Source organism: Parambassis ranga, chromosome 3 (assembly GCF_900634625.1).
Source record: "Parambassis ranga chromosome 3, fParRan2.1, whole genome shotgun sequence".
NCBI lineage: Eukaryota > Metazoa > Chordata > Actinopteri > Ambassidae > Parambassis > Parambassis ranga.
This window is the reverse complement of record NC_041024.1, coordinates 2,877,499-2,904,455: the sequence shown is the minus strand read 5'-3', so window position 1 is coordinate 2,904,455 and position 26,957 is coordinate 2,877,499. Positions and strand designations below refer to the sequence as shown.

Here is a 26,957-nt window from a genome sequence, read left to right as displayed (position 1 = left end):
GCGGGTGCTCTTTATTCCTATTTTTAGAGAGCGGGAAGTAGTGGGAAGACAGGAAATGAAGAGCATGGAACAGAGGTTAAAGGCCAGACACAAAGCGGGGAAGACACCCCGCTCCTTAACCCTTTCACCACCAGGCCTTACTTTGAAAACAAGGTATCTGCTCAAAGAAGCATCCTGAGCAAAGATTTGATTCATTCTACGTTCTTTGTTGTTGCTCTGCCTCGTTATGTGGCTCTACAGAGCGGACATTTGTCTTTGTCCGTGTTCTGTACCATCAGCCGATTAATCTGCAAACAGCACGCTAGCCGATTAGCTTCAATAAAGAGATGCATGTTGTCCATTTTAGAAAGGAGTTTGTTAATTAATTTGTCTGTTAGCAGGCGAGCTAATGTCAGCTAGTGTGGCACAATAAGCCTCTCAGGAGCCATTAGAACCTTTCATGTTCTGAGTCAGAGATTCATTCATGCACTGGACCAATCACACTTGAGTACTTTGCAGCTTAAAGTAAAACAAACAACATCTGCTCTTTAAAATGGACCACAGGTGTGCAGCTTCTGTACAGTGAGCGTCTTTATTTAACTTTGTTCTCTGACTGCCTGCACCGCTCCTGTGTGAAGCTGGGGCCACTCACTGGCGTGTGAAATCCTGACCTTACTGCGAATCAGGAATTAAATAATCTTCTCATCCGTGACAGTCATTTTTTTTTTTTGAGAGAGAGATTACAGACTCGCTGCTCAGACGTTCTCCATAAATGGAGCCGGGTTGCCGTAAACAATAATTACAAAGCCGAGCTGCTGATATGACCTATTATGGGGAGGTAAATGAAGCTGTTGTTGTGGGTTGTATTGCAGAGCTCAGCATGCTGGCATGGTTGGAGTTTTAAGGCTAAATATTTACACGAGCTTGAAATAATATTACACTGGACAGTTTCCTGTTTTTCTCCACCTCACTTTATAGACACAAGCTACCTAATCTCACACATAATTTTCATCTGACAGCAGTGACGACTCAAACACACACAGTTTGTTAGGGCTGTCGGTGCTTATTTATTTGAAGCCGCTCTCTGTTTAGGTGGGCTGTTGTCGTCATCGTTTCTGCTCCGTGTTGTGATCGGCTCTGGTAAATGCTCGTGCAGATGTTCCGCTCTGTCTCTGCCTTCCAACAATGGCCTCCTGTCTCTGCTTACCTAATAAGGTGCTGTGTTATTGTGTGTAGAGAGGCAGGCGGTGCGAGTTTCAGAGGCCGGCCGGGCATCATGGAAAGTTCAGATCAGTCAGCCTCCTAATCCACCGTTCAACTTCATAACAACACCTGCATAAAAATAATCTGATGATGACGATCACGTGTGAAGATCTAAGTGTTTGTGCATGTTACATTAGCTAGCAGTATATTAGCATTACAGAGATGAGTCTACCATGGATGAAGCTTCCATGACTTCACCCATAGGTTACTGAAGAGCCGCTTTGTGTCTCTGTGGGAGGCTCTGACCGTCACCACCTAAACTCCAAATACGGGCAAAGAGGTGGAGCACTGTTGGAGCTGAGTCGGGCGGGTGGTCATGTCCGTAATTAAGCATAATTTTTAAGTCCATATTTAACGTAAGGATAGAGAGCGAAACAGTACCGGGCTATAAACATGTTTATCTCTGCTGTGAACATTTTAACATGGAGTCTATTAGGATTCCCTCACTTTTAGAATCCCGAGGTGTTCCCCGGCCAGCCGAGAAGGCTGCCGCTGGTATTTACAATCTCATTCTTTCAGTCACTACCCTGAGCTCATGACCATAGGTGAGGGTTGGAACGTAGATAGACCGGTGGAATTACTGCCGAGGCCACACCGATCCGCCTGTCATTCTCCTGTTCCATCCCTCCCTCACTTGTGAACAAGACCCCGAGATACACAAACTCCTCCACTTGGGGCAGGTTCTCTCCCCCAACCTGGAGAGGACACGCCATCTTTTTCCAGTCAAGCCGCCTCAGTGTACACTGGAGGTCCTGGCTCCATGAGGCCAACAGGACAACATCATCTGCAAAAAGCAGAGATGAAGTCCTGTGGTCCCGAAACCAAACCCCCTCCGGCCCCTCGCTGCACCTAGAAATTCTGTCCATATTATGGACATAATAACAGAGACCGGTGACAAAGGGCAGCCCTGCGGGAGCCCAACATGCACCGGGAAAAGGTCTGACTTACTGCCGGCAATGTGAACCAAACTCCTGCTCCGGTCATACAGGGACCTGCAGGTACCCTTTTCTTGTCGTTGCCTGAAAACCAGTCAGAGGTCCTGATTTTGGAGTCGGCTCTTGTTTTTGTCTCCATCGCTACTCAAACTTGTCTCAGGAAGAATGAATGAATTTATGAGACACTCATGAGTGCTTTGTTATGTTCATGTAAGGAGGCCGTGGTTTTGGGCACCTGTGTGAAATTTGCCTCATTTCTGGCCACGTACATGTGCTGCATGAAGTGAAGACACATTAGCAGGTCCAACGTGACTCCCGTCTCTTCTTTAACACAGTGAAGTCAGAGGTTTGCAGCAGGTGTTCGCCGTCCTCTCTTAAATATCTCTCTTCTCCTGGTGACCTCAGTCACCTTGACCTGCCCGCCTGCAGATGGCCACGCCGGCTGCGCCAGTTACCATCAATGGGCCCTTTTGTTTTCCCTCCGTCAGCTCCCCTGAAACAATACTCTTGTGTATTAAACATGTTATACTTTGATCCCCCCATACACAGTCAAAAAAAGCAGAATCTTTTTCACTAACAGAACTGAGATGAAGAGCAAGGAATCTTTAATAGGAGAGCATGATAGTGACGCCTGGGTGAAGACACGATTCTCTCATTTAGTCTTCTTAAATTTATAAATACACAGCTCCATGCTACGGCGCACACGAGGGGTGCCATAAAAGTTGCACAGAAAAAGTTGGAGAAGTTTTGGCCCACGACTCCGTCCATTGTCTCCGGCTGGAACATCTTCCATCGCCCCCCCCTTTAGAAAAGAACTCCCCCAGAAAGTCAGTCTGTTACATTTTTGATAAGAGATGAGCCCTGAAAACAGCGGGCGGCATCTAAATTATGCAACCGCTCGCATCCTCTTAGGGGCCAAAGTAGACGTGGGCTGAGCTGTCGTAGGGAACAAGCCATGACAGGCCTGCACATGGGGGTGGGGAGGAGACCATGCATTATGAATGGTGCTAAGTACGCCTCAGCTGGAGGAGCTGAGTGGAGGTGATGGAGGGCGATGGGATAGTGCCAAACCATTGGTCGCCCATGGGTAATGCACTTTATTTTACCCCCCCCCCAACACCACCACCAGCACCACACACACACACAACACATTTTCTTTGGATTCACTGCACCACCTTTCAACACAGCACCTGCCCCAAAATGTCCACCTGAAGTGCAGGAGCTCCCCAAATAAAACTCAGACCAGCAGCAGGAGAGGTCCAGAAAAACTTAGAGTGTTCTTATCAACGCTAACAGCAGGTTGTGAGTTCATTCATTTTATATTTTAGGTTAAATCTCATTAGGAATTCATTAAAAATGATAAGAAGTCACTTTATTTCCATCAGAGGAAAATAACACAGATGCAGGCCGAGTCTTTCTCTGCAGCCCTCTTCAGACAGGATTTAGTTTGACCTGAACACCTCTTGTGTTTTGTAATAATTGCAGAGACCATGATGTGATCTGAACCCTGTGCGGGTCCACCAGGTCTGTAACCCTCTAACTCCAATTCAGTTTCACCTATATTTCGTCTTTTACAGTAAAAATGGTCTCTGAACATTTTACAGAAACCCAGAGCATGCAGTGAGAAGAACCCTCGAGCAGGACCCCAACCATCCCACCGATAATAAGAAATACAGAGAGTTCACAATCATCAGTCAAGAGCAACATCTTAAGATGAGTGGATACGATGACAGAATGCAGGAACACCCTTTTGAGTCCTTTATAAGGCTCAAAATTTTCAAAATGGCTGCCCACAAGGCCCTCACTCTGACATGCAGGGAGTGTTCCAGGATCCTGCTGCTCTCCTCCTTACAGACGGACTTCAGGGGAAAATCCTGATCTGCTAACCAAGTTTAATATTTGATGAAATTAGTTCTGCTGGCTGCTCCTGCACTTTTACTTCTGCTGAATGCTTCCAGTCCCAAATTGCAACCTGATTTTTCTCCCTCTTTAGTAAATGGTTGCTGTGTTTCACTTGTAATGAGTGACAATTTAAAGCTATTTGCAAAGTCTGCCTTCAGAAAATATTGATTGTAGCTGCAGCCTCATTGTATTACAGACAGTGGAGTAAATGTGCTCCTGTTATTGCGCTGAACGTGGACGAATGGATAAAATCTGAGGAAAGCATTTCAAAGGGAGATCTGAGATATTACCATGAGTTATTTTACTGTAAACGTTCCCACACTCCACCAAACTATCATACAGATAGTACTAAACTGTGATTTACAGGAATGCTTACACAGTAAATTATAAGGACATCATTTATAGCAGGGTTTGAAGTAATCCACTGTGGGCCTCTCCAAAACTGCCCACTCATATGCATGTGCATATGATTTACCCCTGCAGGAGGCTGAGGTATCATGCAGTCTAATCCCAGGATAGATAGATAGATAGATAGATAGATAGATAGATAGATAGATAGATAGATAGATAGATAGATAGATAGATAGATAGATAGATAGATAGATAGATAGATAGATAGATAGATAGATTTACAAGTTCATCATAGAGCTTCAAGTCTGAAGAGCTGCTGTGAGAGGTTTCATTGAGAAGTTCACAGAGAGTCCAACAGGAGCAGACTGTCAGAGACAGGAAGAGAAACATGTGGAAGGTTCTGGAAAGAAAACCAGTGAGAGACGAGTCTGAAGAGCCGAGAACAGCTGCAGAGACACTAGTGAAGGACTGAACCAGGTCTGGACCTGAAGAGTCAGAGAAGACCGTCACTAGAGTCCTGCTCAGGAATGGACTGCCAGACTGCAGAGAAGACACCTCCAAACCAGACTGAGGTCTGCTAGAGACCACCTGGAGACAGAGCACACAGACTGGAGTCTGCTAGAGACCACCTGGAGACAGAGCACACAGACTGGAAGTCATTTGGTCAGATGAAGCTGAACTAGAGCTCTGTGCTCACAGAGGTGTTGTCTTCATGTGGAGACAGAAAGGAGAGGCTAGAACCCAAAGAACACGCTTCATACAGTCAGACATGGTGGTGGCAGTATGATGCTGTGAGGAGGATTCAGTCAGTCTGGAACTGTGGATCCTGTCAGGGTGGAAGGATCATGAAACAAGAAGACTGTCTGAACATCTGAAAGGAACCCTGAAGCAGTCTGCAGTCAGACTGGATCTGGGTCCTGGTTTTCTCCCCAACATGACAACAGATGAAGCAAACGTCTCTTCTAGTGAAGAACTACCTCCAGGAGAGCAAAGTGAACATTACTGACTGACCTGCACAAAGCATACTATGTGTACTTTATGATTTTGCTTGGATCCAGTCACTCTGAGTGTTTAACTCTTTGGTTTAGGGTAAATATTAAGCAAACACACCACACATCCTCTCTTCAGCATTCAGTGAACCAGCCTTTCCTAACTTGTTAACTTTAACCAAACACTGGAAGCACCTTTAATGATGTGAGCAAAACACTGTGACAATGTCTGGATAAAATATCCCTCTGTTTGTATATGAATTCCTAAAATAGCTCCTCTTGAGCCCAGGAAGGAATATTTAGATTTCACAGACAGCAGGAAGATGAAGAGCAGCAGCAATGTGAGGAAGAGCAAAGGTATTCCAGTCCATGAGCGCGCTCTGTTACATCCAGGTGAAATTAAATCTTCCTCTGTTCGTCACCAGAATGTAATAAATTAGATATTACTCTCCAAACCCGGGCTTCAGCCTGAGCTGGTGGCGTAAAACGGCTGATGTTTATTTGGCTCTGATTGATTTAGTGTCTCTGAGTAGGACTGAGCTGGACCCTGTTCCTCTTAACTGCCTTGTTATTGTCCATTAGATGAGAGCCATGCCTCGGATCTGTGGAGCGGAGCGGGAACAGGAGAATGTGTGTTTGGATTGGAGTTCAGTGATTGATGCTCTGCAGAGATTAACCCACCATCACTGAGAACTGCCCTGAAGACTGAGGATGAGAGAAGGTACGATGTTTCAGGGGATTCAGCTGAAACTGCTGTGACAAAAGTTCAGTTTATCCAAGTCCAGATCTCGAGTCCAGATCTGATTCTTCTGCATCTGAGTGTTTATTTTTGGTACTTCAGGCCTTCTTTGATCCTAATCTGCAAACTATTACACTGCTGGAACACTGCAGGGAGTTATTATATATTTAAATGATGTCAACACTTTTTAAGGAAATAGGCAGTTTTTCTGCACTTCCTTGAATGGCCACATGAGGGCTGACTCCGAAGGTGAGTCGATACTCATAGTCCTCCATGTTAAAATGGAGAAATTACCATGTTTACAAAGTGGTACAAAACAAATGTCCTCAGCTCTACATGGGGTGAGTGAAGCCTCAAGTGGGCGCACAAGGAAGTGCAATTCATGATCCTTCTGCATTAGCCTCTTAGCTGCATTAGCATCCCTCTTGTGTTTCACGCTCTACTTCTCATGTTTCCTGCATTTTTGCTGGTTGTAAAACCATCACGGTTCACAATGATTTATTGAAACTTTTCTCTCTCCTCCACACTTCTCATCCCTCACACCACACAAACAGCAGCTCTCAGCTGGCTGCGGTGGGAGACGGCAGCCTGTCGTCACCGCGCTCTGAAAGCCTCTTCTATAGAAGATTTAGTATTTGTGTTGCGACGTGGCAAAGAAGCATGGAGCTGGATAGTATGACGTTGCAGAAGCCCCGAAATATGAAGCCAACACAAATGTGTCGACAACTTTAAAATAGCTACCATAGACTGTAAATAATGGACGACAAACAAGAGGAAGCAACGTCACAGACTGCAGCCAATGGAGCGACCGAGCTACACGGAAAGTTGAGGGAAGCCTGTGCTCGACATGGAGCTTCACTTCTCCACCTCTACTGTGGAGACTCTGGTTCAAGATGGCGTCTTTTCAAACATGGCAGCGCCCTGTGTACAATGGGCGGGGGCGGAGCTGCGTCGTCTATCTGTTATACAGTCAATAGTGGCCATTTAAGGTGTAAGACTTAAAATTTCACACCAGTTCACACATGTGCCCGCCTTCCTCAGACAACACGGAGACAGCCCACACAGACTGCCAACATCTCTTCACAAATCTGTTGATGATGTCATGGAAGGTTCATCTGTATGTGTTTATTTACAGTCTGTGGATCCATCTGTCCATTCTCCAGACTGCCATGTCCATCAGGGTCGTGATAGTAACTGAATAAGCAGTTACGCCCGAGCCTCCCTGTCTCCAGCATCTTCCTGCAGCTCCTCCTGGGGGATCCAAAGCTGCTCCCGGGCCAGCTGGGAGATGTAATCCCTCCAGACGCTACAGGCCTACACCCAGATGGTCATGCCTGGTAAACCTGAACTTCTCACATCTCATTCTTTTGGTCATTACCCAGAGTTCCTGACCCATACAGACCACTTAACCACAGTGTTGACACACATCATTCTCAGATTAACACAACAAACCTGATATTTGTACTAAATTGACCACAGTTTATTATAGAGAAGTAACCACTGTAATTGGTTGTATTTCATAAGGCCTGCTCCTGTTATGAAGGGTTCTGTTTATGAGTGGTTGTGGGTTGTTTACATTCCAGAGCCGCTGCCCAAAAACAGAACGTCCTCACAGCTGGGAGTAAGAGAGAGAGAGAGAGAGAGAGAGAGAGTGATGGTGGAGATGATGTGCCGCTCTGTTCGGGTGCCACACAAAGTGCCCACAGGCAGGAGGGCGTCACCTCCTCTGATCCTTATCGCAAGGCCTTCCTGCCTTTGAAACTGTGCACTGGGTGAATATCTACAGGCCACAACACACCATCAGACACCTAATGAGGTCAAATATTACAACACAGTGTCAGATTCAAACATCAGCAGCGTCAGACAGCAGCTGTTCCTCCACTCTGAGTGCATATTTACAGATCAGGGACTGAGGAAGTGACAAACTGGTTCATTTCCTCATCTTCATCTCTGAGGTCTAAATGTCACAAAACACGGAGGGTTTGATGGAGAAAGCTGAAAAAGATCTTTACTTTAGATTTTAATGCAGACCTGGAAACACTGCTGGCACAATTGTGAGAATTGTTTTTTTAATTTAAAAAAAAAGAAGAAAAACACATTAAAGTCATACATTTCTAAAAAAAAAAAAAATAAATCCATGAGATAAAAATGAAGTTGGATATTTTAGAACATTAAAGATATTGCCTAAGAGCACCGGCTGCTTCCCCGTCCAGAGCCGGCATTTTTATTTTCAGATACCAGATGCACCATAACAATAATCCAGCCCCTGATTATGGAGTCCTAACGTCTGCACAGCAGCTGGAACAAACTGTTTTCTTTCCCTGTCACCTCCTGATCCAGATGTGCGGCGCTGACCACGCGGTGACATCTGTGAAGGCTCACGTTTGAAAAATAGTTCACAGCTTCAGCTGCGGAGGCCTCGGTGATACTAATGATGTAAACCATCAATGTGTCGGCATTAATCATTGGTAAAAAAAAAAAAGAAAGGTCAGTCTGTAACCCCAGTTCATTGCCTCCACCTCTCTGTTGTGTTTCCTACAATGACAACAAAGTTGGTGCCAGCAGCAACTGTTGTTTATTGTTTCATACGAAGCAGAAAATAAAACTATGAGCTAAAAAATGTTCCGAAAGATTTGCCAGAATGGGGCAGACTAGGGTGAGATTGTTTGTTATGTATTGTTTGCAGCTCAGAAACAAAAACAAATCTGTGTTTTTCTGGCAGTCTGTTGGTTTCCTCGTCTTCCTCGCGTACAGTTTTTTGAGATCCAAAGTGAGAAATGGATGAAACAGACTTGGAATCAGAAGCACTCTAAATGTGCTTAACAAGAGGAAATTCTGAAGACCGACCCACTGGGACCGTTTAAATAGTCATTTTCTCATGAAGTCAGATAAAAAAAGAGTTAAAGGAAGTCTGCTGAGAGTTGCCTCGACATGGGAAAAACATTTCTGAGCATCGGATCATGTAAAATAAAATAAATTTAAGTCAAAAATAAGCACATAAAAGTGTCGGATTTTTCACATTTCGGTCATAAAATGCAAAGGAGCTGCAAACATAAACACTTTCACAACCCCCCCCCCCCCCCCACACACACACACACACACAGACACACACACACCGCCCCTTTCTGAAGAAAGGTCCTCACTTCCTGTTTGTGTATGGAATATGGGACGCAGAGGGTTATGCTATTTAAACCAAAGGGCAGCAGATTCCCAGCTCCAGCTGAGGCCGGCGGGATCTGAGAGCGTGCTGCCAGCTTCTCCTGGGGCCGAGGGAGGGGTGGGAAACAGAAGGAAGCCACCGTAGTGATGCAAAAAGAGAACGTTAAGGAACATAATTAACTCATGGAACTGTGAGGAGGATGAGTTCCACTGCTACTCACGGACTCACCTCACACTCGATCACATGACCCTTGTGACATGTACCCGATCTTTGAGTACTTTGTGTAGCTTAAACTCACTCCGACACTCACAATCAATTCTTCTGTTTTCAGCACTTATCGATGAAGCCGGGCCGCAGAGTTAGCGATTAGCTGAGGAGACGGTGGAGACCAAAACTGAGCTACAACAAGACCAGACGCTCCCGTCTCTTGGATACGTAAGTAGAGCTTCAGTTGGAGTGGTGTGCTGTGAAGTCAGCCATTTTAACATGGGAGTCTATGGGAAATGACTTGCTTCTGGAGCCAGCCCCCGGTGGTTGCAGCGTGAACTACAAGTTTTGACACCTTCGCATAGTCTTTAAGTCTGAGCCCCAGAGGCTGCCGCTTGTGCAGAATCCTCCCAGTGCTAGCTGAAAATGGCAATGACACCTTGTGAAAACCACACAGCTTGTGTTGTTGGGGGGACTTGAACCCAAGCGGCAACCTTCGGGGCTCAAAGCTGAAGCCCATGCGGAAGTGTCAAAACTTGTAATTCACGCTGCAACAGCTGGGGGTTGGCTCCAAAAGCGAGTAATTTCCCATAGACTCCCATGTTAAAATGGCCGACTTCACAGCAGAAAAGAACATGTTTACAGCCTGGTACAAAAAATCGCTGTGGTCTCGGATGATAGGTTCTCTTCTAGTGTCAATTATACGGGGGGTGAATTTTTTTACAACTCACTCGTTTCAATTGTATTCGGACTTAAAATTACGCCTAATTATGGGCGTTGCCGCTTGAGTGACAGACAGTTGACGTATCACAGCGTGAGTTTCCTGCTTCCACGATCGCCCGCCCCCCTAAACCCCGCTCGTGCTCCCCCTCTTTGTCCATATTCGAATTTTAGTTGACGTGACGCTGCCAACATGGCGGTGGTCATCACGTCCCGGAACCTCCCACTGAGACTCAAAACCGCTCTTCAGAAACAAACGGGTGACATCACGGAAGCTCTGTCCATAGTTTTTACTGTCAATGCTTGAACCTCAGACTCATGAGTGAAAGTCCACCACGGTGCAGAAACCTCCACCGTCCCCAACCTGCCTCTTGCCTCCTTACTCGGATGGTTACGGTGTCAGGTCCCGTGTTAGGATGACGTCAGGCAACACGATCATATGTTGCTCTGATGTTAAAGGTAACAGCACGTCATATGTCTATATGTTCCTTTAGCATGAAGGTAACCATGTGTCCTACGTGGCAGAGTATATTATTGACCACATGTGGTGTTCCTGTTTGTCGATGTCATCTATTTTTAATCACCCTAAGTTTACCCATCAAAACTTTAAAAAAAATCCAAGATGGCCACCTTGTGCATCATCGGTACGAGATCCTTTGTTTATTAGCGCTTAGTATTAGATGACAATGCATCACAAAGCAGCTTTCTACACTAAAACGTGTGTGTCTGCTGCATGTAGCAGGAGTGCAGTGTGTGTGTGTGTGAGGGCTAATTGATTTCCGTCAGAGCTGCTTCTCCGCCCTCTTTCTGTCCTTTCTGTCTCTCACAGCAGGTGTGACAATGTCTGACAAGTGTTAGCAAAAAGGCTCAACACATAAGACGTGGCAGCCAAATGGATAAACGCTGCTACGACCGGCCGATAGTCCATTATTCAGATATTATTGATACAAATGATCCCAGTGAGGGATTCAGGCTGCCAGGACACACACACACACACACACACACACACACACGTCTTTGATTGGCTTCAATGTATTCATGAGGAGGACGATTTATTGGACAAAGTAGTATTCACCAAACGTCACAGACACCCCCCCCCCCCCTCCTCCTCCTCCAGCTCAGTGAGTGGGTGAAAAAGCTTGAAAGTTTTCTAGGACCTCCAAATGGATGTTTGGCCGTACCACAGAGGACGTGGAGAACACAAGCTAAGTGCTTTAGCAGCGGGTGATGCTAACGCTGTAGGACAGGCTCAGTGTGGCGTGAAGCAGAAGAGTGCTGTGCGAGGTGACTTATGGGACAATGGGGCCGCTTTTCGCAAATAAAACATGAGGCTTATCCAGAGCCTCTGAACTATACAGTCTCTGTTTCTGTCAGGTGTTGGTGGTGGGGAGACAGAGGAGGAGGAGGGGGAGGGAATCTGATTTAATGGTCCTGAACTGTCTGGATTATCTTCTGGATACAATGAAGGATAATTCACTGAAAAATGTAGCCTCCTGATAAAGTGCAAGAATCACATTAACTCCTTCACAGCTTCTCCTAAGTAGCCGAAATGTTGTTAAAATCAATCAAAAACTAACTGGGAAGGTTCTTCTAATGGAAACATTGTCTATAAAATAAGAAAAACATGGATGCCGAATGGTTAAAAGAATCACTTTCCTGTCCAGAGGAGTAAAAAAAAAAGAAAAAAAAAGCATCTTTTATGTTTATTTCAAAATTTTCCTCATCATATGTCTGAGTTATTTTAAAATACTCAATATTTGTCACCTCTTTGTGCCTCTAAAAATACACAAATAAAACCATGTGGCTTCTAATCATTGGTTAATTCAGATTCAGGCCATGTGCAGGGTCAAAGTGATGCATATATGACAGAAAGGAGGAAGGCAGGAGGTCCAAATAAAACGACGTAAAGCATAAAAATAAACATTTCAGCCCTGAATTATATAAAACCTCCACGGCAGCACTTTAGCGGCTGAACATCTTCGTGTTCATAACATAAATAAGACATATAGTCTGCGCGCTGTGGCTTCACCGAGCTATCTTTGGCCCTGAAGAAGGCTGTGACATCTCAGGGTATAAAAGGTTCAGAGCTGCAGTGACTCATTTTTGCTTTTCAACCCTTTGTATATTCAGTAACTTTGGCCTTCAAAAAAATTCAGCGTCAGAAATTTTTTTATTATCTATATGATGATATTATTTTGCAAATTAATTTTACTAAATTTCACTGTCTGACGGAATCCATGGACAGAGGCGCACAAACAAAGATGGCGGCCTCCTGTGCATTACAGCCTGGTGGCACACAGACTGAACGTGCTGAATAAATGAATGATCCCTCAGCAGCACGGTCAATATTTCATAGGCAGCCATTGTTAGTGGAATGACAAACAGAGCGTAATGTTTGTGACGTTTGTGTTTTTAACGAGCTCAAAATGAGAAAGTGTAGATGTGGAAGGAGGGCCAGAAGCCTCGGCTTTAAACCTGCAGGTCTGAGCCTGAGTTCTAAAAGGGAGAAATGTCTTTAAATGTGTAAAACACTGAATTAAAAATGTCTCAGGCTGAAGAATAAGTTTGAATTCAGCTGGATCAGACTGTAGCACCGTGTGTGTTTGGGCCTCCAGCATCCTTCAAAGAGGAAAGACATCAGATGAATCCTTTAAAACAATTAAAACATGCATTTATTTATGATTTTTCTGTCAATCTGCAGATCAGATAATCAATACCAGCAGCTGGGAGCAGTGAAACGTGCTGATTATTTCTGAAGCCTTGCACGTGAGTCCTCTGGTCGTCTGACTGCACCCCTCTTTGTTCATAAACACACTGAAAACACTATTTTTAGATCAAATCCCTGAAGAAGAAATAGAAGTACAGTGAGAATATGTCCATCCACCACCGGCCGCCACCATCCTCCTCCTCCTCCTCCTCCTCTTCCTCCTGCAGGCCTGATTGTGTTCCTATACAAAGTCAGGAAACGGTCTGGCCTCTCAGAGCTGCCTTGTTGTGAGGAAACACGCTGCACGCTGGGCTCAGGTCCAGGGGCCGAGCCTCAACGCCCACGCCCTCCTTACATCAACATGTAACAAATCACCAACACACACTTTTATTTTTATTATGGGCCTTTAAACTATTTAATTATTATTAATTAGTGCTGCTTCATTTCTATTCAAAGGAGCATGTTTATACATTAGACCCAGAACAATGTGTGTGTGTTCCATTTCTGCTCATTTATGTGTGCCAGGGGGGAAAAAAATGCAAAATATCAGTTTGAGATTTAACCTTTAAAATCAATAAAACAAAATATCTTCATAGTTTTAACCCTCAATAACAGCTGAGGAGGAAGCAAGCAGGAGTTCACATTAAAGCTTAAAATATGAGCTGGAAAATGTGCTTTAAATGTAGACTTACTCAGCAAAAATAGTTAATTAATAATATGTTTTAATATAACATCTGGTAATTTATAATTAAAAAAATAAACATGTTTTTTTTAATATTGTGGCTCTTTGTAGGAGAGCTGTTTTTATGAACTTCATAATCTTATTTGTGCTGTAATAATATTATAGTTTAAAGAAAATAAAAAAAACATATTGAATCTGAAAATTAAATATTAAAATATTTGTATTTTAACATGTTAAAAAACGAAAACAGGAGTTTTAAATCCAGGATTATAATCCGATGTTACAAAACATAACAAAATAAAAATAGATGTTGTGTAAAAAAAATATATATATATTTTCTCTTTTATTATATATTTGTTTTTAAAATGAAAACGTAAATAAAAGGACAGAGAATAATGTGTTGATCATGACGTGGAGCGCTCCGGCACCAGCGGCTCTCTCCATAGAAACAGTGCTGTGGCGGCGGAGGGGCCGGGTCTCCCTGCAACAGCTGAGGCGGATCTGCAGCTTGATTACGGCTCACAGCAGAATCCAACATAATTGATGACCTAATTGAAAAGCAGGAGGAGGAGGAGGAGGAGGAGGAGGAGGAAGAGGAGGATGAGAGAGGGAGAGAGAGGGAGAGAGAGGGAGAGAGAGAGAGGCGCGCTCCAATGAGAAAAAGTTTACTTGTTCTTCCTGCGCGCAGTCCCGCAGCTGAGGGCATTGATGTGAGCGCAGAGGCTTTGTGTTTTTTCCGCGCACTTCTTCCCCCCATCTCTCACCCTCACACACGGAGCACTAAATCCACCTTCTCACCTTTAGTTTAGCGCGCGTCTCTCTTTCTTTTCTGTCCCCTTTTTCCTCCTTTTTATGAATGATTCTCTCTCGCGGCAGTTCTTCTTCTAAGCTGTCTTCGACCGCACGACCTCACCTCGGCACATCTTCTCTCGTCAAGTTCAAACGCCACCAGGACCTTCACGGCAGCTTCGGACGCACTTTGGGGAAATATCACTCGGAGAGGAAGAACTTGATATTTTGCGCAGCAGCAGAAGCAGCAGCAGAAGCAGAAGCGACCGCAAACATGAGCCTCAAAACTGACGCAGAGCCGAACAACAACGTTACCATCGAGGAGGAGGTGAGTGCAACTCGGTAAAAAGTTTGCGCTGCGCACTGCGCGCTTTGACGCGCGGCTGTTTGTGTCAGTGAAACCTGTTTCCGGCCTCGCGGTGTGACTTTGTGTTTTAAAGTGCGTGTTTAAAGTTTGGTTAAAGGAGCGTGGGGCGCGTACATGAAGCCATGTTGCTCCTCCTGGAGGAGAGCTGAGAGGCTGGATGCTACAGAGTCTGTTATCAGTGAGCTTGGATCAGTTCAAGTTGTGTTATCAGTTTTAGTGAAGGCAGAGGTGGGCTGAACACCAGTAAAAAAAAAAAAAAAATATTTCTCTGTTGGTATTATCATTATTTTTTGTTCCATTCTAATAAAATAAATCAGGTTCTGTTCTCCAGGTTTCATCTGAAATAATCTTAATCTTAATCTGTTTCTGCTTCATTCCGTGCAGGCAGCTCCAGCTGCTGCTCCTCTCTGTGTGGCCGGCTATGTTTCCTCTTTAATGACTCCTTATGGAGAGACACTTGAGGGGAGCCCTGGGCCTTTTGTTGGTCCTCTTTTGTCCCTCCATTGTCTCGACAGAGCCACTGATCCTTGACTTGTCTTTGCCTCATTTGCTTCATTTTTTTTGTCCTTCTGTGTTCAGGAACAAAGATCAAGCAGAGAGGCAGACATGTGTAGAGAGAGGAGCTCCGTCAGTCTGAGATTTCTCCCCTCAGTGATTAAATGATGGATTTTTGGGTTTCGTTTGAAGCTTTCAGGTCTGTGGAGGAGAAGCAGGAGGATAAATTAAAACCTCTCCGCTGGCTTTATACGTCCAGCTGGGCCGGCTTTCAGCCGCTGTACTTGCTGACTTGTGGAGAGGGCTGAGAGTTGCTGCTGTGCGGCACCTGAAAAATGCCGGAGGGCCAGCAGGGCTGGGGCCACGGGTCAGAGGAAGGAAATGGTGTCACGCTGTGCGCTGTTGTCCACTGCTGTTCCTCTGGCAGCCCCATTGTACTGAGGGCCTCCCCACCGGCCGAGGACTAATGGGCCTCGCACCGCACTGTTTATTCCCCCCCACCCACCAAGCAACCCAGCCACACCGGGCTGTACGCTGCACCGGCTCCAAAGGGGTCCGTTTACAGGTGGTTTCACAGGTGCCCCCCTCACAGATTATAGATCAACACCTGTTTTCAACCTGAGGGTCAGGACCCAGCAGAGGTCACCTTGGCACAAAGCGAATAAAAATGTCCTTTGAATCCTTTTTTTGTTTGACTCACAGATGTTTTTTGACCCCAAAATATTCATTAAGACAATTTGTTTTTGTGTAAACACCAGCAGCTTTAAGGACCAGCACCATGCAGCATATGCTCTCCTATGATGTTTACTTTTATTTATTGTCTTCAAATGCATGTTTGTGTTACTCAGGGGAGAAACTGCAGAATTTTAGATGCCTTTTTGTTTCTCGTTTGCAGGTACGAACCCTGTTTGTCAGCGGTCTTCCAGTTGATATCAAACCACGAGAACTCTACCTTCTCTTCAGACCCTTTAAGGTAACGTGTGTGTGTGTCTGTGTGTGTCTGTGTGTGTCTGTGTGTGTCTGTGTGTGTCTGTGTGTGTGTGTATAAATGACTTGATGTGTCATCCTCCTTCAATCAGCTGCCGGAGGCTAAGTCGTGGAAATGTTTTCTCCTCACAGAGGAAGATCATTTGAGTTAAATATTATCCTTTTAAAGCAGAACTGTCAGATTTTTGTCAGATTTTTTGTTTCAGTCCGTCCTTCTGTTAATTGAAACCCAGATTTTTGCATATATGGAAATGAGGACACATCATTGTTCATCCATTGCTTTGTTTTTGTTTTTTTAACTGGACTCGGGGTCCACAAACAACCCCCCCCCCCCCCCCCCCCCCCCCACCTTCGTCCTAACTAACCAAATTGGAAGTGTATCCCTCGCACATGGATGGACATGTGGAATGTGTAAATGAGTAGCTCTTGTGATTGGCCGACCAGTCCCCCTCCGTGGCCCAGCTCAGCCTCCATGTGGGGAAATTTTTTATTTCCTTCTCCTAACATGAGTGCAAACACAGCACAGTGTGTGCAGACAGGGTTTATCTCAGTGTGTGTGTTTTTCCACATTTCCCTCCAAATTAAAGAGAAACCTTTAAACACCAGCTTCTAGTTTTCTCTGCTTTGAATCACTGAAGCTGGACCGTCGCTGTAAGGATTTATCAGCCTGTGAATGTTGCTTAATTTTTCCATGGCTGTAAATCAGGATCAGCAGAGAGATCCCATCTATCAATAGTCCTGGTCAGACTGAATCCCCCCACATTTATCAGGTGCTGCTGTAACCAGCCTTTCTTTGGCTTTATGTGGAGGCCGTGCTCGGCGTGTGTGTGCAGCTCACGTACCTGATGATAACAGCAGCTCCAGCTTCGTGTCTTTAGCTTTATTTTAATGCAGCTGCTTCTCAACGTGTCGGCGCGGCTGGCCCGCCGCCTCCACCGCCGCTCTCACACTGAAGGTGCACACCAGCTCTCTTCATATGGCGGAGGAGGCGTTCATGCCTGACTTCCTGCATGTGACTCCAGGGTGGATAATTGGCTGTCTTTCTTCCCCGCAGGGTTATGAAGGGTCACTGATTAAGTTAACATCAAAACAGGTGAGATGGCGCTTTGAACAAGACGCACATTTCTGCAGCATTTTCCATCTCAGCACGCATGTTTTTATTATTATTATTATTATTATTATTAATAATAATGTGATTTTTAGCAGACATGCAGAGGTTGATCTTCCCTTTTGTCTTCCAGCCTGTCGGGTTTGTAACCTTCGACAGTCGATCTGGAGCTGAAGCTGCAAAAAACGCACTGAATGTAAGCTTGTTTTTATTACTCCCTCCCTGCTGCTGTTTCATTGTGTTGCCCCCTTTTTAATGCATCTAATATTCAATGTTTAGAGTTTTTTTTTCTAACCATAAAAACAATGATTGGGACTGATTAAACTACATTGCTCAAAGCCAACCCATTTTGTCTTTTACAATTCAATGGCAGGGCCATTTTTGGAAAGAGGCCAGAATCCCATAGCCTTTACGGTAGTTTACTTTGACCTTGATACACATCCTTCTTAGTCTTGGTATAGCTTTCCTCATTTTGTTTTTTTGCATATCACTGCTTTACTGTAACTCTTGTTCTTATAGCCACATGTGTAGTGTTATCTTGGACACATCTGCAGTAGTGTAACCTCCTTCATTTTGTCACCCAGTAGCCCACGTTGGCAGAATCTAACACTTCTCTCTCTCTCATAGCCGTAGCCTTCCTTATGAGCATCACCTCTTAGACGACACCAGCAGTCTCTCACACACACAAACACACACATACACCAAAATACTACTCACCTGCATGTGGGCACAACGCTTAGGGCACAAGAACACACGCAGGGTTAAAAACCACCTTTTTATTTATCAAAAGAAAAGAAAGAAGTGACACTCCAAAGTCTCCACATCGACCCCGATCCTCCTCCTCCTCCTCCTCTCCCTCTCCTCCTCGTGGACTCCTCCTCCAGGAGGACATGGAGATGCGGGCGTGTTGGAATATTTCAGAGGTGCATCCTTCAGGTCGCCCCTGTCTGAAGGTGTTAACGTGAAGGATGCATCCTGAGTATGGAAACACTGCTTTAGGAAAGGGGGCGGCGGGGGGCATGTGAGACTTCTGAGCTACAGCCCCTCAAACTCAGCCCACCTCCCTTACGATACTATGTCCCCTCCTCCGTCTCTCCACCCAGGGTATCCGTTTTGACCCCGAAAGTCCCCAGACCCTGCGCTTAGAGTTTGCTAAAGCCAACACGAAGATGGCAAAGAGTAAGCTGATGGCCACACCGAACCCCACAAATATCCACCCTGCTCTAGGAGCACACTTCATTGCACGGGACCCATGTAAGTTGTACGGCTGCACCACTCTGTAGGCTCTCATCCACTCTCACCTCAGCAAACGCCAGAACTCTGTGAGCCCTTTTTTTTGTTTTCAACATGTTGTTGTACTTGACATTCAGGGCAGGCAACAAATGAAGGACTAACTCACCTCCACATGCATGCGTCATCTCCGTTCTTCAGACAGCCGCTTCGCTTCCAGCTGGGGAATTCCACCCTCACAGGGTTTAGACAGCAGTTGTGTGTGTCTGCTCTCTTTGCTTAAACACCTGCTTGAAGGTGCAGACGGGTGCTTTTTGACAGGGAGCTGCGACAAATCAGACCAGATTTTTGAATTTTACTTGTGTGTGTCACGGCACCTTGAGACCTGTTCACACCTGGGATTAGCACATGCTAACCGCTCTGAATACAGGTGTGAAGGGTCGATCGCTCAGACCACACTTGCAGTTGGTCTCTGCTGCACGTCATCAGCGTGAGGCCAACTGGACTCAAGTGGAAGGTGCTCTGTGTTACTATAGCCTTCACAGGAAGTGGGTGTTTAGACCTGTAGTAGGTGTGGGAGATAAGACGTGGCGTCACATGAAACATGTGGACATGCTTCCTTCTTCCAGGTGTAGCATTGTGTTTTAAAGGCCCAGTCAGTTCTGTGAGACCAGTTTGTAACGTGAGGCAGTGGATAAGTCGCTCAGCTCTCCCTCCTGCAGATGCAGAAAGTTTTAAGCGGATGATGACTGTGTGTGTTTGGGTTAAAGTCAGCACAGCAGTGATGGCCGCCATCCAGGAACTCGGCCCTGTGTGACCTGATTTGGCAGCGTTTGACTACAACCAGAGTATTTCTATAAGGAGAGAAGTCTGACTCTCCAAGCTCCCTGTTCAATAGGGGGCGCTCCTGAGACAGTCCAGAAAAAATGTTTTTTTTTTTTAAATTGGTATACAAATGGTTGAAAAAGCCTTCTGTGACATCACAGGACATCACACAACACAAGGCATTTTGCAGCATCCTCCATTTTGATTTTAACACATCCACTCAGCAGCAGCAGCAGAGCCCCTGTAGACGTGTAAATCTGAGGACTCTGGAGGATTGATCAGCAGGTGTCTTTGATTATCTCCATGGTGGACTGTCACACAGCGCCCTCTAGGTGAACTGCAGCCAGTTTCAGTACATTGGCATTATTAGAAGAAGTGAGAAGAAGCTCAGAAGTTGCCTTTTTATTAGTGACGATCTTCCTCACAGCATCTGTAAAGAGGGGGTGTTGATAATCTTAGGGCCACACACTTATCAATCAACACTCTGAAGAGTTCTTTTGTTTTAAACCTGACATGACACATTTTCTGACATGTGTAGCTTTGCTTCCATGATGCTCCATGTGCGTGTCGGTCAGCTTTGTGTCCTGTTGCTGCTTCCCTCAGATGATCTGACAGGGGCAGCACTGATCCCAGCATCGCCGGATGCCTGGACCCCGTACCCTCTGTACACCACCGAGCTGACCCCGGGCCTCCCTCACGCTGCCTTCACTTACCCGGCGGCCGCTGCCGCCGCTGCAGCCCTCCACGCCCAGGTGAGGGACCAACCGGTGTGTGTTTCTCTTCTCTTCCTTCTCTTTCTATGCACATTACAGGGAGCTGTTATAGGAGAAGAGGTTCAAATTCTCACAGTAACCTCCTAGTGGTCAGTCGAGGTATTACAATAACATTACGTTTGTGCTCAGTCATACAGGATGCAGCGGGGGTGACGTATTGTAGTCCAAACAGTATTTTTTTTATGTCAATTTTCTGGGTTAGAACGTCTTAGAACTGCAGTAATGTGGTCGTACTTCCTGGTTTTGGTCTGAAGCTGTTACAGTAATCAGTCCTGCAGATTAATGTGGCTCATTATATTTGTAAAAATACAATAAAAATGTCAACCTTCTCAAGCGTTTAGCCAAAAAGCCCGTTCTGGTTATGATGAGATGCTAACATGCTAACATGCTAACACCTTCCCGGGTTTCAGGGCTTGTTCCTGCTGCGCTCTGTTAAACAGGAAGCTGTCTCCGCCCTCAGTGATGTGAGCAGACAGACATCCTCGGGCTGTTTTTGGCTCATCGGGTCCATTTTTTGTGGATGAGTGATGGAGGTGCAGCTTCCACAGTGCATCACTGTCCTCTGACGGTGCTTTAAGACGTAACATAAACAAAAATATTAACCTCTTAGGTCCCACTGTGGGTGCAGAATATGTGTGTAGTCTGAGCTAACTGCTACTGCAGCTAATGAGTAGAAGGGAGTGGGCAGGGCCTCCGGTAACAATAGCAATGGAAAATATTTCTCTTGTTGGGTCATTTAAAGTTCATTGTCAGTAACTTCCTGCTGCACCGCTAGGCAGCGTGGGGGAGTGCTACACTCTGGAGTTAGGCAGCTATTACATTTTGTCGGACAGCACAGGCTGAAGGAATGCGAGGCATTTACTTGGAGAAACTGTCGGACCTGATGGCCTTCCTTGAAGGTGCCAACTTACTGTCCACGTTCCTGTCGGAACATAAGCCGCCCGCGCAGCCACACGCAGGAGGGGGAACGCCTTTTAATTGCATTCTGATGAAAGATCCCTAAAATGCTCTTCCCGCTGACTCTCAGCCTTGTGACACAGCAAACGGGTCCACATGGCGATGACCACATGAAAATGTTAAGCTGTTGTGTCGGTGAGGAGGAAGAGCGGGAGGAGGAGGAGGAGGGCGGCTGAGAGGCCTCATTGTGCCGCAGGGTTTCTAGTCACAGGTAAAAGGTTCAGGCGCAGCTCTGTGGAAATGTTTAACTCACGGAGGGGCGCAGCGCTCCACATTTCCATTCATGTTAATTACTCTGGGACCATTGTCCTCCAATGAGCAGCTACGTGACCCACATTCCCATGGCTTCAGGGTCCAGGGCTTAAAGGGACAGTCCTTCCAAACCTGCCTGTGAAAAGTAAGGATGCAGAACTGCTTCTGGTCTGGTGAACATGACTATGTTTGTGTTTCTTTAGATGCGCTGGTACCCTACTCCCTCTGAGACTTCCCAACCTGGATGGAAGTCCCGGCAGTTTTGTTAGATATTTAGTGAGTAACCTTTGGTCAAACAGTGTTTTTATTTTAGATTTGCAACCCCCCCCCCTACCCACAATCCTCTGACTGCTAACCTGTCGTCAACCTGAAACCCGCACAATGACAGCGACACCATGTTTCACTGCAGACTGTGTCGGAGAAACGCTTCAGTGTTTAAAGGGCCAGGCTGGAAATATGCTGTCAGCGAGCGGAAGCACGTTTTACCCCGACGGGGTGATGCAGCATCATCATCCTGAAAGGGTTAAACGTGCAGCATCACGCTTATTACATGGCTACTAAACAAACCATTTTCAGAGTGGTAGTCATATTTATATTGATACGTCCTCTGGGTCTGTGACTCTTAAACTGCCTTTAATTCTTCAATCTGTTTTTTTATTATCGTGTGTTGGGATTATTTCAGCTGTAGATTAACACGCAACTTTGTGATTAATTCTGCCACATACAGATCAAAAGTTTCTCCCTCGCCTGCAAAACAAAGTAATTTAAGCACAATTAATCAAATAAAATGTGCAGCAGCAGTGGAAATGGTTAAATTTAAGCTGATGAGATGTTTCGTTTCACCTGTGGAGAGTCAAAACACACAAACGTTCTTAAAATAATGGCCTAAACCATTTTTTTAGGAAACGCAAAACAAAATATAAAATATTGAATAATGATGATTTGACTGAAAAATCACGAAATCACCAAATTTCACGTAGTTTCTAGCTGTTAGATTACAATACAGTACAAATCTTTCAGTATAATGTGGGGAAAAAGAGAGAGAGACTGTTGTTTGACAGGGCAGGAAAGGGTTAACTGAAAGCCTTTCTTTGTAGCAGTTGCTAGCTTTATGGACTTTGGCTATTTTGCTGACTAGGGTAGATTTTTGTTCTTCTTGAAGCAGCCGCCATCTTGAAGAGCTTGTAACACACACTTCACATAGGTCCTTATGCTACAGGGCTGTAGCCAGCATCGTGAGATGATTTAGACCAAATAAAACGTTTTAGGAAGCTGAATATTCTGCACAACACCTTAAAAACTGTGCAAGCTCTTCCTCCATTCTTAGACCCACTCAGTCCAGCAGGGAGTCCTGGCAGCACAGGAATAAACACACACACACGTATGTCCGTTCAGCCGTGGTGCTGCTGGAGGACGGAGAGGTTCACGCCTTAAAGAACTCTAACACCTAGAACTGAGAGCTGAGAGGGCCAGGCTCCATGAACAGACTATCGCACACATCACGGTAAATACATGTATTAATGTGCAGCTGAAAATGGTCCCTATGCATCAGGAAAACATGCGCGTCCTGCAGGTTGTCGTCTCTGTGTGTGTGTGTGTGTTTCCAGCCTCGTCCTTTCACTGTGAAATGACAGATTTCTCGTGCTGTTTCTGAACTCTTGTCTCTCTCGTTTCCTTCAGGCCTCTGGAAACCACACGTTTGTCCAGCTGAAGTGAGGTTTGCCAAGCTCTTCATTAATTTAATCAGGTTTATTTAATGGACAGATGTGCATTATTATAAACAAACAGTATTTATATCTCCTCCTGATTGTGTGTCTGTGTGTGTGTCTGTGTGTGTGTGTTGGCGGGTGGGAGGAGGGAGTCTGAGTTGAAACCATCTTGCTGTCGACAATCTGAGCTTATCTTTGGCAACTATTGCGGTACCATCTTAGCACCTCGACAAAAATAAATAAATAAATAAATAACCTCATGCAAAAAAAACAACAACAAAACAAACCCGGTTCAAGCTCCACGGATCATAACTGCTGAGGAAAACCCTGACGCATCGTTCAGCTAGTCCTTCTCGGGGGGGGGCGCCGCTGCTGCCCCTGGGAGGTTTAGAAGCGTTAAATCATTGCATGTTAGTCTTTTTTGGCATGAATTTAGAACGCAGAGTTCTGTGTATCCTAATTTTCTTAGTGTTTGTGTTGCCTCCTTTTGACCTAGACAGCGACATGTTTTGTTTTTCCCTGTAGAGCCTTGGTCTTACCTCTGTGAACGCTATAGGCTGTTGTGTAAATGGCTTATCTCGCATGGACCTTGTGAATGCATCCCTGACGTTCTGACGATCCCAGTCCTTAACGATCATATCAATGTCTGTCATTATTTCAGCAAAAAAAAAAGGAAAGTACAAGTATTTTTGTACTTTTTTTTTTGCGTAATGTATATTTATGCATTTTTGTGCAACTAAATAATGAACCTGTATAAGTTGGGTGTTTAGTCGTCTCCTGTGTTTTTGGTGTTAATTTTTGATCCTATAATCCTGTTGAAGTAGTTTTAAAGAAGGAAAAAAAGTGCAATTTGTTTAAAGGGGAAGTGGGAATTTGTCACACACACAAGAACAAAATGGACGTAGTGTTCTGAGCGTGGCTCGTGCCGTTCTGCTAAAATGAGATTGCTGTAAAACGATCTTTCAGAATGTGAAACTGACTACAAACGTGGACAGGGTTGCTTTTTCTGAGGGGAGGGGGGGGGCCATTTTGAAATGGGGAAACAGGATCAGGCTGATGGCGGACTTTAGTTTGTGGTTTAGAAGATGTTTGTCTTTGTATCTGCTGTGCATAAGATGTAAAATAATAATAATAATCCCATCTTATGAATAAAAGAACTGAATGCATCTCTGTGCTGGGCGTCTCTGTCATTCGTCACCACGGTGACCAATCAAAGTTAAACGCGCCGATGCTGTGTGCTAACTTTAAAGAACATCAGATGCTGATATGAATTATTGATGACAAACTTTTCATTTGTAATGCACCACTGCATTAGTGTGTCTTTGCATCGTGTGTGTGTGTGTGTGGAGCTGACCCCCACGCTGCTGCTCGGCCGACCGTGACGGCTCCTCAGGGGACTCTTAAGTGACTCCTCAATACGACCAGCTGCCTAATTGAAGCGGTGACAGGGCGGCTGGTTAACTGCAGACATTCGGCCATATTGTGCTGATTAATTTATGGCATAAACAGGACTGCTGCAACATGTGGTGCAATACAAACGATGGCGGCTTCATTTAAAGTCTTTACATTGTTTATCTTACTCCCACAATATCTTGTTTTTGACCATCAAAAAAATTTGAGGCAAAAAAAAAATCACATAAAACGCTTTCTGACAGTTGAGAAGCATGTTTCTTTCCAGAATCATCCGTTCGCCTTTTCATGGTAAAGTAACAGGTCATTTGACATCACTTTCTCACAGAATATTTGGATTGACATGAAATCAATACAGAGTGCGAAGATGTGGCTGCTGTGGATTGGAAGGCCGAGTGCGCCCCCCCCCCATCAGCAGTCAGTGGTATAAACCTGAACATATATCATCTCTGCAGGGTCAGACCTAAAGATTCAGATGCAGATATTTTCACCCTCATCACACAAAAATCTGCACAAATCACCTTTAAAAAAAAAAAAAAAAAAAAAATACGGAATGTATTTTTCAAGTCTTTCATCTCCAGAAATAATTTGTGGCTCATATTAATATCATTTAATTTAAAATGATATTAAACTTGTTTATACAATGGTTGAAATGAGGCATCCATAAAAGTGAATGACGCACTGTGTCGCCCTCTGCTGGCCGCTCTTCCTCACAGGCATGAAGCAGCTGCAGAGAACATGCTGACCTCTAGTGGTGGTAAATGGCATTACAGGTGCTCTTATCAGTTCAAAGAGGAACCAACATGTTTTTTCTGTAATTTATCATTGATCAGATGTTTGCTCATGTCTTTGCCCTTATTGTTCTCAATCTGTAGTTACATAAATATGTTAATTTCACAGATTATCAAACTACAAAAAAAAAAACTAGAAGCTGTTTATAATGTTTTCATTGTTCATGATTGTTTAAAGTGGATTTTTGACAGTGTGTTGTCCTCTCAGGAGAAAGAGAAGAGAATCCTAATTCTTCTTTGATGAATCCCTGAAGCTGGTCCAGATCTGACGGTCTCCTGACATGGACCCTGGTCGTTCTATTCTCAGTCAGATTTAAGCCGGGTCGTTGTGCAGGTCAGTCAGTATGTTGAAGAGAAAACCCTGACCCGGTTTTGCTGCTTCAGGTTTTCTTTCAGATATTCTAGTCTTCTTTTTTTCACGTCTCCAGACTGACTGAATCCTCCTCACAGCATCATACTGCCACCACCATGTCTGACTGTATGAAGCGTGTTCTTTGCCGTGTGGCAGACTTGAAGCCAAAGCTGCAGTTCACACTGCAACCACTGGGGGCTAGGGTGACCAGACATCAGGAGTTTTAAGGCCCTGTCTGGCATGTATTTGTCCTCTGGGCCTAAACATAGACCATATATAAAATATGGACATAGTCATTGTGATGTCATTTTATTATATGTGAGGGATTATAATCCAACCAGCTCATCTGTACCTGTTAACACACCTTTAAAGGGTCAATACACCTCAAAAATGTTTATTAAAGGGGGTCTTCATGGGTATAAAGGGGGTGGTTGAACTATCATTTATTATATGTGATAACGAAGAATGACAACAACTCTGCGACCTCCCTAACCCTAATCCTAACCCGTTCACACTGGAGAAAGTCATTCCAGCTAGAGTAGGATTGAGCCCAGACAGCCTTTAAGCTGGATGCGTTCACACCTATTTTCAAATCTGGCTAGCACACACTTGTGTCCGCACTCAATCCGGCTTCATCTAGCGTGTTTGTTGTCCTCCAAACCACTAGGTGGCGTGTGTGCGCATGCGCCGTGCGTTTTTTTTGTCCCGTGTCGCGGCCCCGTGAACCGGAAGTAGCATGTCGCTAACCGGATTCGCGAGCCACATTTGCGTTCACACCTGAGCCACATTTGAGCCAATCCGGCTAGATCCACCTCTCGTGGGTGGATCTAGCTGGATTGAAATCAAACTGGATACAGCCGGATTCGAGGTGTTCACACTCAGAAAAAAAACATCTGGATAGGCCCGAATCCCGCTTTAGCCAGATTTTTCCCCCCCAGTGCGAACGGGGTATAACCCTATGCAGAGCTGGGGTCAGCATCTTGGTCTTCTCTGCCTCTTCAGGTCCAGACCTGGTTAAATCCTACACTAGTGTCTCGTGTTTCTCTTCCTGTCTCTGACAGTCTGGTTCTGTTTGACCCTCTTTGTGTAACAGTCCTTTTTATCAGGTCTAAACTTGCTGGAGTCTTTCTCAGGAACAGCGATCACAGTCTACACAGGTGTGTATTTCCTGAGCAGCATGTTCAGCTTATTTCAGCATTCAGACATGAAACCTGCTTTAATCCGGCACATGGTCACATTCTGTGGTCATGGTCACATTGTTCATGCTGCATCACAACA

The 26,957-nt window shown here is 45.0% G+C and overlaps 1 protein-coding gene across 3 annotated transcripts; it reads left to right on the top strand.

The window, feature by feature from the left end:
- Window positions 1-14,261: 14,261 nt before the first annotated feature.
- Window positions 14,262-24,246, top strand: LOC114433260 (RNA-binding protein with multiple splicing 2). Of its 3 annotated transcripts, none has more exons than XM_028401734.1 (8): window positions 14,265-14,751; window positions 16,181-16,258; window positions 17,327-17,365; window positions 17,514-17,576; window positions 18,484-18,634; window positions 20,039-20,202; window positions 21,621-21,693; window positions 23,098-24,244. In XM_028401734.1, exons 1-7 carry the CDS (start codon window positions 14,491-14,493, stop codon window positions 21,684-21,686), a joined length of 822 nt encoding a protein of 273 aa, XP_028257535.1. In that variant the 5' UTR covers window positions 14,265-14,490; the 3' UTR covers window positions 21,687-21,693; window positions 23,098-24,244. The 3 variants fall into 3 exon arrangements, with proteins under 3 accessions (XP_028257537.1, XP_028257535.1, XP_028257536.1); XM_028401735.1 differs by having other exon boundaries at window positions 14,266-14,751; window positions 20,039-20,187; window positions 23,098-24,243; XM_028401736.1 differs by lacking the exon at window positions 21,621-21,693 and having other exon boundaries at window positions 14,262-14,751; window positions 20,039-20,187; window positions 23,098-24,246.
- The last annotated feature ends 2,711 nt before the right edge of the window (window positions 24,247-26,957 follow it).